This window comes from Leucoraja erinacea, chromosome 27, assembly GCF_028641065.1.
Source record: "Leucoraja erinacea ecotype New England chromosome 27, Leri_hhj_1, whole genome shotgun sequence".
Classification (NCBI taxonomy): domain Eukaryota; kingdom Metazoa; phylum Chordata; class Chondrichthyes; order Rajiformes; family Rajidae; genus Leucoraja; species Leucoraja erinaceus.
In genome coordinates this window covers 15032232-15045534 of record NC_073403.1, presented here as the reverse complement: position 1 = coordinate 15045534, position 13303 = coordinate 15032232, and the positions used below count along the sequence as shown (strand labels likewise).

Sequence of the window (13303 nt, the reverse complement as noted above, 5' to 3'; positions counted from 1 at the left end):
TAGCACATTATTGTGTTTTACTTGCAAAGATGTAAGTGGACTCGATCTCTAAAGGTGTTTGGGGTTTTCTTAACCTGTAGAAAACTTCCAAAGTAATTGTTAAGGAGGACATAAAAACACTCTAATTTCTCCAACTGTAGCCTTTTTTGATAACTACCTTTTGGGGATCTGTACTGCTTTTCAAATTATGTTACAAGATATATAGAGATCTTGGTGTAGAGATTTAGTTTAGTTTAGAGATACAGTGTGATAACAAGCCCTTTGACCCATCAAGTGACCAGTGATCACCCATACATTAGTTCTCATCCTACACACTAGGGACAATTTATAGAAGCCAATTAATCTACTGACCGGCGTGTCTTTGGAATGTGGGTGGAAACTGGAGCACCCAGAGAAAACCTACACGGGCATTGGGAGAACATGCAAACTCCACACACAGACAGCACCCGAGGGCAGGATTGAACACTGGTCTCTGGTATCGTGAGGCAGCAACTCTACCGCTGCGCCATAGTTCCTGAAGCTATAATCTGCTTGAGACACCTGACTCCAAAGCAACTTGCAGCTTTACTAGCATGGAGGTAACAAAAGGAGTTAAAATGAGAATCTTACATTACGTAATAAACTTGGCCTGGAACCCATAATTAATCTTAATTTTTTTTGTAATTGTGCAAGATTAGACAATAGGTGCAGGAGCAGACCATGTGGCCCTTCGAGCCAGCACCACCATTCAATGTGATCATGGCTGATCGTCCCCAATCAGTACCCCGTTCCTGCCTTCTCCCCATATCCCCTGACTCCACTATTTTTAAGAGCCCTATCTAGCTCTCTCTTGAAAGAATCCAGAGAACCTTAATTAGAGAAAAATTGCTGTTGGAGTGAGAAGGGTCAGTTTGAATCTGTTTTCGGCCATGTTCACGTTTGGAAACGGTAAACTATTAATAATTGTAACTCTGTGGGCATTTCCACCAGATGGAAGATGGACCAAAATAAAGTCCCAAAGTTTTACAGTTTTCAATTTGATCGTATTTCAAGTTCCCATAGGATTAACAGAAACCTTCAAGCGTTTTGTAATCATTCATTTTTCTAAGCTGAAGTTCAGTTTACAAATTACTTAGTATACTACTCCATTTTCCTGTATATACCTATTTAGAATTCTACTGCTTACCATTGAATTGCTAATCTGTTATTGTGTTAAAGTGAAAATCTTAAATTGTTGAAAATATTTATTTGTTCATATCGGTTGTCTATTTGCAATTTCAGGGTAGAGTACCATTTGTAGTGCCTGATAAAGTACTCTGGCCACAGTTATGTGAAGCCCTCAATATGAAATTCAAAGCGGAGGTTCAGAGCAACAGAGGATTATCGGAAGAAAATCTTGTTTTCCTGGCTCAGAAAGCGTTCAGTAGTTCGGCTATACATGCAGATGATTACAGTAATATGACCATCTCCTGGTCTCAGTTTAATAGGGTAAGTTGTTATTTAGCCATTGTGCAACTTTTGTTGTATACATACCAACCTGGGAGACCTCTAAAGGCAGGCTTGCACAGTTCTAGAAAAGTTAACAGTAAACCAGTCCTGCATTGACTTAAGAATTAAAGTCTCAGCAAAGAAATACAACGAGTATGTTTGTAATTTGGCTACACATATTTCACATTTTAATACCCGAGGAAAAAACTGTAATTAAAATAAAATACGATATTCCCGTATTCCTTTTTGATAAATTGAGTGTTCATTAGTACAATATGAATCATTAAATCTTAAGTATGAAGTTATAGTGGATGCCTTACTCAATTCCTTCTCTGGTTTAACTGATAAGCAAATTAGCATACCCGGGAGATTTGCTTTTCGGATCTAACTGAGACATTTCAGATGTAGTCATCAGATGGTGTAGGCAACTGCTACCCCGTTGGTCATCTTCACTAGTTACAGGAGCCGGAAGAGTTCTCAGACATGCTAACTGACCATTGGGATTTTTTAATAGGGCTGCATTATGAGAAATACTATTTTAACCTTAAAGAGTTTGGGGACCTCAAGACAATGAAGGGGCATATAAATGTGGGTGTTTGACTCTTAAGAACTGGCTAAAACAGAAGGTTTATTAAATGATCTACATGTAGACATTGTGAAATTAATGCGTCCTTACCATTAAATTGTGGGCATTAAGGATATATTAGGATCATTCCACGTTTCTTGGTGCCTGAATCATGTCTGATAACAAAATTTAGCATCTGTTATTTTGCTGCAAGCTTTTGTAAATGCTTATGGAATGGTTATAGAGAAATTAGTTAAAATTAAGGGACATACCATTAATTCTTGGATATTCAAATACTCTGGAAATTACCCAAGACTGCTTATTTCATTTTGAAGATGGAGAAATAAGTAAAATATAACGGTAATAGGATGCTGTCCATAATTTTATTTTCTTAAAGGAAAGTTTACCTGGTCGAAATTTCACATTCTGGCAATGGTTTGATGGAGTTATGGAGCTGACAAAAAAGCATCTGAAGCCTCATTGGAATGATGGGTAATTTCTGCAATGTTACTCTTTGACTGTGTCTGCGTTTCCCGTATCAACATATTACTGCAATTAAATCTTCTGCAAGCCATTCAAAGCAGATAAAATCACATTAAAGTAATTTTCAGTTTTTGAGGGCACATTTTCTTTTTTCAATTGTGAGATACGGCCATAGCTGGTGTTATATACTGCTCATCCCTGATTCATTATCTGGCAGGTGTAGACGCTGAGAATAAAGAAACTTAATACAGTAAGGAACAGTGAAGTACCTTACACTATTAGGTTTCAGATAATAATTTATGAGATACAACTTGTGTAGTTTATTTTAAATGAATAACATTTAAACATTAGTAATTTTAGTATGTTCACGTGTTCTTCATGCAGGGCGATTTTGGGGTTTGTAAACAAACAACAGGCACAAGACATGCTGCTTTCGAAGCCTAATGGAACCTTTCTGCTGCGGTTCAGTGATTCGGAGATTGGAGGGATTACAATAGCGTGGGTGGCAGATAATCCCAACAAAGCAGGTGTGATCACAGGAAAGCATCCATGTCCTTAACCTCTGACGCCTATTACAGTTGTTGCAGACCATTTAAGCATTTCAAATTAAATATTAAAATTCTTAAATGTAATGTGCTAAGATATATTAAAAAAACAATTACAACTTGCTCTGATCTGTTAGATAACTGCAACCAACATACAACATGTTATACAAGTGTCATATATACTGCAATGCTTCTGCTGTTTTTTATCTAACGTTTGAAGTGCTTTAAAAATGCACTGTATTACTTTGTGAAAACACTATGCTGATTCTCCTGAAGCGTAAAATATGTATTAATTTAAAAATGTACATTTTTACAGGAGAAAGGATGGTTTGGAATCTACTTCCGTATACAACCAAAGATTTTTCAATTCGATCTCTGGCAGATCGCATCAGTGATCTCAATCATTTGCTGTATTTATATCCAGACAGACCCAAAGACGATGTGTTTTCTAAATATTATACGCCACCTTTATGTAAGTGTTACTTGGAACATGTGGTGATTTGTGTTGTGTACAAAATCCTCAAGGACAGAAAATGAAATGAGTTACTAAACAGCATTTTTTGTTGATTGCTGTTTTGTGAGCTGATTCTACTACTTTGATATTTTAGAGCTGTTCATGAACATGTTTTATTTCTCTGGTAAAATATTATTTCAACTTATTTCAAATATTTAAAGATCTTCAAACAACAATTATGGATCTGTAAGTATCTTTAAAAATATATTTTAATAATTGATTTTTTGCTTTTCCCCATTGCAGCAAAAGCAGTAGATGGATACGTAAAACCACAAATCAAGCAGGTGGTTCCAGAGTAAGTATTGCAATAACATGTTACTTTTATACCCAAATTCTATACAGATTGTCTGATGTTTATTATGGTTTTTATCATCTGTCTTTGCTATTGATTAATTATGCACATAATTAAGTTTGCCTTAGTATTTCTATCACTCAGGGCTATAATAAAAAAAAAAAAAGCAGAGGATATTCATCAGGTCAGACAGCATTTCTAGAGAGAAAATGGACGAAGATTTCACATCAGTGACCATTTATCAATTTTGATTGGGGGGGAGAAAATCAAAAGTGCATTGAGCTGAAGTGTTAACTGTTTCTTGGAGATAATTGCATTGTTAACTAAAATAGCAAATGTAAATTATTTATTCAAAAAGGAAGAGAAATACAATGCAGAAAATTTTAGGTCAGCGAGTTTAACATCCATTGTGGAGAAAAGTATTTAGTAGAAGCATTTATTAACAACATTATAGAAGGCTACTTTGGAAAACTTCAAGGTACGCAGAGAAGATTAATCAATTTTTGAAAGAGAAGTTATGTCTAATTTATTAGAGTTTGATGTTGGTAAATGAGAAATTGGCCATTTTGGAAAAAAAGGAAAGCATTTCATGTAAATTATGAGAGTTTGCAGAGCTCTGGGATAGACTGAGCAGAGTGTCCTCGTGCATGATTCACAAGAGGAGAATATGCAGCAAATACATGAACAAAATATCATAGTTTAGAGCTTGTAGATTTGTAATTTTGTATTTATCCCATTTAAGGTTGTGTCAAATACTTTGTGGGGGTCAGGGGAGCGACTATTCGATCGGCTACTGTAATGCTTAAGGGCCTGTCGCACTTGGGCGTCATTTGTGCGCCACGCAGGTGGCGCGCGAGGATTTTGAGAATCCCCAAATCCTGGGGAGCCGTGCGCAACCGCGTGTCACTGCCCACACCACCACGTCTCACCACGTGCCATGCCTGCGTAATGCACGCCATGTGCGCGTCATGCGTCGTGATGCATAAATGATGACGTTGCAAAAAATGCCCAAGTGGGACAGGCCCTTTAGAATATAGTATATCTAAACTAAACTAAACAGATGATCTTGCTGGTTGCAGATTTGCTACAGCATCATCGGATGCAGCGTCAGCAAGTAGCACCTACATGGATCCAGCAGCATCACCTGCGGTTTGTCATCAGCCACAATATCCCCTCTACTCACAGAAGTAAGATTTTTTTTTCCATTGTTAACTGTTTTTGGGGGCATATTGGTGTTGGTTTATTATTGCCGCGGGTGCCAAAAAAGTGCAGATTAAAAAAAGGTGCAGGGGCTGCAACAAGGTTGATTGGAAGATCGGGAAATCATCTCTAGCATATGAGAGGTCCATTCAAGAGTCAGATAACAGTGAGGAAGTAGCTGAAATTGAATTTGGTGGTATGTGCTTGCAAGCTTTGGTATCTTCTGCCCAACTGGAGAGGGGAGAAGAGTGAAGGATGTTGCTACTTTCCTGACACAGCGTGAAGTACAGATGGAATCAATGGGGGGGAGGCTGGTTTGTGCGGTAGACTGGGTTGTGTGCATAGCTCTTTGCAATTTCTTGCTGTCCTGGGCAGAGCAGTTGCCATACCAAGCTGCGATTCATCTGCATAGATTGCTTTCTATGGTGCATCGATACAGATTGGTGGGAGACTGAATTTCCTTCATCTTTTGAGGAATTAATGGTGTTGGTGTGTTTTCTTGACTGTAGTGTCACTGATGTTGGACCAGATCAAATTGTTGGTGATACAACTTGGAATTTGAAGCTTCCAACTATCTCCACTTTAGCACCATTGATACAGATAGTTAAAAAAGAGATCCCATTTTTGTAACAAAAAAAATGCCTATTTTGATCCAGTGGTCTAATGTTTATGGCATTAAGAAATGTATTTGATGGTTTCACTTCAAGCTTACAACGTGTATTTATGTTCACTTGGAAGTACAGATGGAATCGCATGCTGTAAGAATGCGAAGAAGAAAGTAATATTTCGATTCACATATGAGTAATATAATGGCAAATATTAAAATTGCAATATTCCTTTAACATAAAACAAAGAATATACAGAATTAAACAATTATTTATAATCACATTAACTGTTTCAAGACAAGTGTCTGACAAGTTCATCAATTATATTCTTGCTGCACCGTTTGAAACAGCACTTTCTCTTGGATTTTTGCAACGGAGAAATACACAAATAACAGACCCGTGCTGTTTAAAGTGACTTTCCTCTGTCTCACTCTGAGCATCAAATCCACTATTTCAGCTCTATGGAAAATTGGCTTATTTCAAATCATAAAAGCCCAGTCTTCCAATTAATGTGCATGATAGTTTATTAAATCAAGCAATATCATGCAAAAAATAGATGTTTAAAAATATAAAGCCACTTAATAATATAAGACCGTTTGCAAATCAAGCTTTGTATGTCAAGTAGGAAGCAAACTAATTTATTTCGATGAATCCCCACAAATTGGTTATTATCGATTTGATATCACTCAAACCATATCCCATGGAATGTTTTATAACCTCTCAATAACTGAAGTTGGCCGGGACACAGTTTAACATGTCATTTAGCACTTGCCTGCTCTCAGATCTTATTGGAGTCCCTGAACAAACTCTCCTCCATTCTATGTTCAAGAAGGAACTGCAGATGCTGGAAGATCGAAGGTACACAAAAATGCTGGAGAAACTCAGCGGGTGCAGCAGCATCTATGGAGCGAAGGAAATAGGCGACGTTTCGGGCCGAAACCCTTCTTCAGACAGTCTGAAGAAGGGTTTCGGCCCGAAACGTCGCCTATTTCCTTCGCTCCATAGATGCTGCTGCACCCGCTGAGTTTCCCCAGCATTTTTTTGTACCTTCTCCTCCATTCTAACCTTGCATAAACTGTTATATCGGACTAAATCTGTTTTGCACCCTCTTGCACCTTGCATCCTTTCAGGATAATGAGCTGAATTTGGGTGACCCTGTATGGCTTAATCAGTGTTTTATAAACAATCAACATAGCCACCCAATTTTTATACTCTTATCTGCAAAGCTCTGGATCCCTTATTTTTCTTCACTATATTTATTTAATTAATCATACTGAATGATCAAAGTAAAACAAATAAGCTAACATGAGCTTTCCTCCTGGTAGCCTTTTGCGTATAAGTACCTCAGATTGTCCAACGTGCATACACATCTAGACCCCTCTGTTCTTACACAGCTTATAGAAATGTCCCAATTACTCTCTATTATCTTTGCTTGTCCTTTCTTTACTAATTCTAATAAGTATACAAATTCTCTCTACATTTGGTGTTGTCTGGTTTGGTAACATATCTGTGTCCTTTTGCATTCTTTAACTTACAGTTTGCCAAGTTTGGTGCCATCTGCAGCATTGCAGCATTATTTAGCACATCCACACCCAAGTTGTTAATATAGTAAAATAGGGTGGAGATTGCACAGGGCTTGATATAATTTTCCCAATCCTGCCCACATACAGGGAAGATGCCAGAGGACAGGAAAAAGGGGAAGTTTGACATCCCCTGCAACTGCAGGCAGGTCAGTTTATGGTCCAGGTACTGACCTGTGGAGAACTCAACTGTTTAACATCCTCCAGCCTTTGATCTAGAACTTTGTTAAGCGCCTTCTGAAAATCCACATAGATGACATCCCTTCATCAACCTTCTCTAATACTTCTTCAAAAAAAATCATTCAGGTTTGTCAAACACAGTCGTTCTTTAACAAATCCATGCTGGCTGTTTTATTAATTCGAACTTCTCCAAGTGCTCACGACTTCCTTGCGATGGTTTTGCAAAGTTTGCTTCAATCAGATCACTAAGGATATCACGCTTCCTAATTTGCCTTTTCTCTGGCACTCCGCAATATATAGGGAAGATTGGAAAATTGTAAAACCCATTTGCAATCTCCATCCCCATTTCAGGCTACCAATCCACTACCTCTGAGAGACCAGATAGTTTGACCAACATGCCGTCACTATCTTCAGTCACATAAAACACTATCACCTGCAGCTAACGATTCTGAAGAACTAAGACATGGGTTGTGTCTGTGACCAAAGACAACTTGCTTTAACTTTTTTTTCCACCTTCCCTTCATCTGATTTGACCTCGTGTCTGCTTATATTTTTAATATTTGTAAAGTGACACTGGGCATTGCCCTCAGTTAAGCATATAAATGCAAGTTATTAGTATCATTGATTTTGGATTCACAAAGAAATGCACAATTTATTCTTATAGATGATGTTTCCAAAGATGCAGTCAGAAAATGTAGCAGAAATAATATTATTTTTACAAATAATATAGCCCTACTCAAAATCAATAATATTTCATGAACTGTTATTCAGCCCAGACAGCATGCTTGATCCTGATGGTGATTTTGACCTGGATGATACAATGGACGTTGCCAGACATGTGGAGGAGCTTTTGCGCAGACCAATGGATAATCAGTGGCTTCCTCATCAATCAACATGATTTGCCAACCCCACCTCAGAGAATATTGTTTCTTATGGTTTCATTCCATAAGTTGCTTCATTTCCAAATCGTTCATAATGTGAAATGTTAATATTGCTAGTGAATCTAATATTTTTGTGCATGTCGAAGCTGTGCAAATGTTTTTAAATGTCCCGATTGCTTGGAGGAAGGCTGCAGTTTTGGAGACTGCAATTATAGTTATTTTCTGTTGTACAAAATGCAAGTTGCTATTTGCATGGTTTTTATTTACACTTTCGGAATTTTAGTTTTTGGTAAATAGTTTTAATTTGTATTTTAGGGTGCCAAGGAAAATGCCTAATTAAGTCCCAATGGAATCATTGTTCTTGCTATGGTCAAAGCTATTTTATTTGTGCGCGGATACTACTTTTCAATCATTTACCAACATCATTCTTTACATGGTTTATTGGAAATTGTTACTCAGTTTTTGATGGAAGCTTTGAGCATTGGTTCATCTTTAGCACAGAAGGGCCACACTTACAACGATTTTGCTCTTTTTTTAAATGGACACAATGACATGTCCGTGACATAATGAGGAGGTATTTGGGAGGGATAGTTTATGATGTATATTTTTGTATCCCTGAACCATTTGTTCATAATTGTATGTTGTTTCCATAATAACATAAGAATTGAAGAAGGTTTTAAAAAAGATGATTATATATTTGACCTCTTTCATAGAAGGTTTCAAAACAAAAAATAATCACACAGTTGACCTCTTTCAGAATCAAGACAATTTTATTACATAATTCTAGGCCATGTTTTTGTTTTAAAGTGCATGCATTTGGATTGGCATAGCTGCCAAGTTTTTTTGAATGTTGCAAAATCAAGGCATATATGTACTCTTAAGATAACTAGTTTGTGCTCTATCATTTTTTGGCAAGATTAAGTACTTGCTGGATTTGGTAATTAAAGCTAGTTATTTGGAATATTTAAAATTATTTGCAGATGTCAGAGAAGCTTGACAAAGTGACGTTGAATCATGTAAGAGAAGTGTTGTCCATACAGGCCTACTTGAAGATAGTATCTTTTACTTTGTTTGCCTTTCTGCCTGCATGGAAGACACATCTTCTATTTGATGTAATGCTTAGCCAATATGCCATGCTGAGGTCGACTGTACTCAATGTCGTGATCTGTGTATTGTGAGTAACAAGGAAGATGTTTTAAACGTCAGAAACGTTTTAATGCATTCAGACCTATAGGCGATGTCACATTATGAGTAAAAACAGCCAGACTTGGTTCTGAGATGCCTTAATAAGCTGTAGAGTAAATTGATGCAGTTAATTGAGAATATTTAAAAACTTCAGTGTGCGTTCTTGGATGTGACTTGTCCCTGTTCCTCGTGTTGGCAATAGTCAGGCATAAATTGGCAACAACAACTATTTGTTTCAGCAAAAACCCTTTGAATGGGACCACCCCTCTAGGTAATGGGTAAAGGGAATTTCTTCAATTATTTGTTTTTAAACAACCACTATTGTTGTGTGCAGGGACTGATGCAGTGTTTGTTTCCTTAAAGGGGTGCCCATTCTGATTTTGGCCATTATCATTTATTTAGGAATGCCAGGTTCAGCCTAATAGCCACATGCAAAATGGAGAGGATAAAAACAATGAAGATGTTTACATTTAAAATTACAAATATGCTTATCCGTATTTAAAAAATATCAATTATTCTCGCTGCTTCTGTTCATTGTTTATGTTGTTCATATGCCCGGGCCTACTGAGATGTAGCAAATTTAAATTTAGTTACATTACATTTGATTATCTTTAATGTAGACAAAACTAACAAAAGACCAGTTCATTGTTACTGCCAAACTTGTTTCTAGTTCTGATACAATTATGGGCTTGTACATATTATGGTGAAAACATTTCTTCAGGATTCTATCTCATATCACAGGAGTTTGCTAAATGTTGTACATAAGGAGAAGTCATGTTTCCATTCCTCTAAATTCTGGTAGGTATGTTCACGCTTTCTGGCATTTTTGTTAAAAAATCAAGCTATATCTTCCCACATTCTGCCATATCTTTATTCTCTGAAAATTCCTCATCCAGACTTCAGTGGTAACATTGTGTCAAATTAGTTCCTAATGCATCTTGGAGGCTGATTTGACTTGGATGCAGTCTTACATTAAAGCACTTTTCTGTAGTGTTGGCCAGTAGTGCAGGATACATTTCATTATTCTTTCATGATATCAAAAAGCACCGCAGGTGTGAATTCTGTTTAGGCAGAAATGTGGTGCATTCTCTTCAGATTGTACGGGTAACTTAGCAGTTTGCAATTTCTCAGATCTAGGCCATCAGTCCATATCTCTCAATTCAATGACACAGGAGGAGCATTCAAGATTGATAACTTTTGAGTGAAGGAAAGATCACCTCTGGAACTGGGAAGATGATTTATCACAGTGTAATGAGAGCAGTTATTCTCAATCTAAAATTTGTTACATTGGATGTAAACGCACGTTTCAGCTGAAACTTGTGTTCATCATTAATTGTGTTCACAAGAAACTTGTGTTCATCGTGAATTGCAAAGAATCTTATTGTGCAATTATCATTCAGGTTTGGGTGAAGTTACAATGTCTGAATATGACCATCAGCCTTTCGAGAATTGTCAGATTTAACTGTGTCTGTGTCTATAACACAGCTTGGTAGTTTGCGGAGTGAGAAGCTTTTTCTGGTGCAGAGACTGAAGCTTTACATTAATCAAATGTATCTTCAAAGCGAGGCATCATTCAATATGATTGCAAAAATAATTGTTCTCAATCATTTGCAGTTCCCTGCTTCTTCTCTTAAATAGAGATCTATTGAATGTAGCGTCCTGAGTATTAACCAAACTGAAGCTGATATTCAATGCACGTCAGTGGCTGCTTCATAAGCAAACGTCGTGGAATATCTCAGTTGGATTTTGCTGATAAATGCCAAATGCAAAAGACCTGATCTTAGCAAAAACTTGTCTGCATCTTTCCAATTTGTCCATTGCTCGATTACCTCTGGATAAAGTGCTTGTGTTGTATTTTCCCATGATTCACCAAATTAGCTTGTGAATCTAGTACCAGGATAGACTTGACACAGGTCCCCAGTGAGCTCAATGGTGATTGTAGGGAAAAATATATGTTTCCTTTTAAATTATTTTTGGTTTGTCTAATGCCTTTATTTAAAGGTGTTTCTTTTTAGTTGAGTTCCCCCTTTTATTTTTTATTTCAATTTTTAATAGGTCTAAAACATAACTGAACAATCAGGAACATTTTTAAAATCTTGTTGTCTTGCAGCTGGCAAAGCTTTGGGCTGGGAGGGGTAGGAATTTCCCACCTGTCAAAGGCAATCGCATGAATTTCTGAGAAGAAATATCTCCATGGTGGTATTCTTAAGCCATGTTGCTGCTGTGGCTGCATCGCTGTATTCTGGGAAGCTTTGAGCCCGCGTGTCCCAATTAGGCAAGTCTGGAAAGCAGCAATAGCAGCTGGCAAGTCGGCGATAGCAAAATCCAGGTTAATATAATCGCCAAACATTGTAACTCAAATTTGGTCGAGCTCAGGAAAACACTGTTACATGCCCTCATCATCACATGTAGAAGCAATCTGTATATTTAAAAAAACTTGTGTTCTATGCATGTTAAGGAAATTTGAAATGGGTCAAAATTGATATCTCCCTGGAAAGAATCTTTTTTTTTTTTTTTAATTAATTAAAGTGTCCACCTGCACCTAGAACTCTCTTCATTATCCTGTTTAAATTTGGTCAGAAAATTATTTTTCGCAGTGGAGTATTCAAATAATATGCGAGCTATTGGTAATTTCTTGGATCTGAATACATGGTGGAAGCTCAAGTTACTCGGGTATCATCTTGGTGCTAGGACCAAAATCGTTTTTCTCAGAATCAGCAAGAATTGTTGCACTCTGTGTTGGAGGTGCCATGACCCCACAAGACTTCAAAGTTGAGCTTCACACTGCTGATTTGAGTCTTGTTTCTCAGACCTAATGTGAACCTCAGAATCAGTATTTGGTTACTCATGGATAGCATTGGCTGTGAACATAATTGACTTTGGGTGAGACTTTTCTTCACACAATTAGTTTTAAGCTCATCATAAAGAAAGTTCAAGCAGATTATAGATTTTTCATCAGTCACATGTATAAAATAAAGATTAAATTAAACTGACCTTGTAGATCCGTCACTGGGGTAAACTGAATAGCAGGACAATTTCTCATCAAGATCTTCAAAACATTTCTTGAACATTTTTTCTGGCTAGTTTTTAAACTCTGTTCACCAAATATTTGGGGAAGACAACTGTTGCTAAGTGGATTATGAAGTTCAATTCAACATATGAGTGTACATTCAACTTTCCTAATTCTCTGACCGTCAGAGAGTCAGTTGCCAACTGGCCCGGAAAAAAAACTCACTGTAAAAGCTAAAGATGATGTGTGTGTCCTCCATGGACGTAGACTGATGACTGCATTCCTGTGTGAATTATAAAGGGGCAAGTACACTGCATCTTTCATTTAGGCTTGAGTTTTATAAGTAATTTAGTATGTGAAGGATTCCTGTAAATGAAGAGAGTGGACAACTAAACTTTAAAGTACTTTCAAACTGTTCTACTACTTGCCGAGTGTAATTAATTGTATTTTATGTTTGAGCGGCGGGCGGTGTGATGGAAAAGGGGAAAGAAAATGTTGCAGTCATGACCTGATTTTACTAATACTAGTTAAAGCAATATTTTTAATGGGGTACCTAAGTTATGCTGTATATGTTCTTCATTGTGCTTTGCTCTGCACACAATAAAACAATACAGATCAATAGTAATAATTATATGGTTTGTTATCACTAAATCCATGATAACAGTACACTTTTCATGAATTTAGTTGCAAGATATTGTAATAACATAAACGTTTACAAACTAAAAGTTCATTTAAATTGGATAGAATGTATGTCTGTTAATAAGCTTTACCAGTAAATTGATTTATTTTTTAACTA

General features: G+C 36.9%; 1 protein-coding gene across 3 annotated transcripts in view; it reads left to right on the top strand.

Annotated features, from left to right (window-relative positions):
• Positions 1-13303, top strand: part of stat5a (signal transducer and activator of transcription 5a) — a 98873-nt gene extending 85570 nt beyond the window's left edge. For 2 of the 3 annotated variants that reach the window (XM_055657137.1, XM_055657136.1), the window contains 7 exons: positions 1261-1467; positions 2430-2524; positions 2900-3042; positions 3377-3532; positions 3818-3869; positions 4946-5053; positions 8203-13303. In XM_055657137.1, the coding sequence (XP_055513112.1) occupies positions 1261-1467; positions 2430-2524; positions 2900-3042; positions 3377-3532; positions 3818-3869; positions 4946-5053; positions 8203-8329 (888 nt within the window). In that variant the 3' untranslated portion in view covers positions 8330-13303. Of the gene's footprint in view, positions 1-1260; positions 1468-2429; positions 2525-2899; positions 3043-3376; positions 3533-3817; positions 3870-4945; positions 5054-7341; positions 7541-8202 lie in introns of those variants that run through there. The other variant, XM_055657138.1, reaches the window with a different exon arrangement.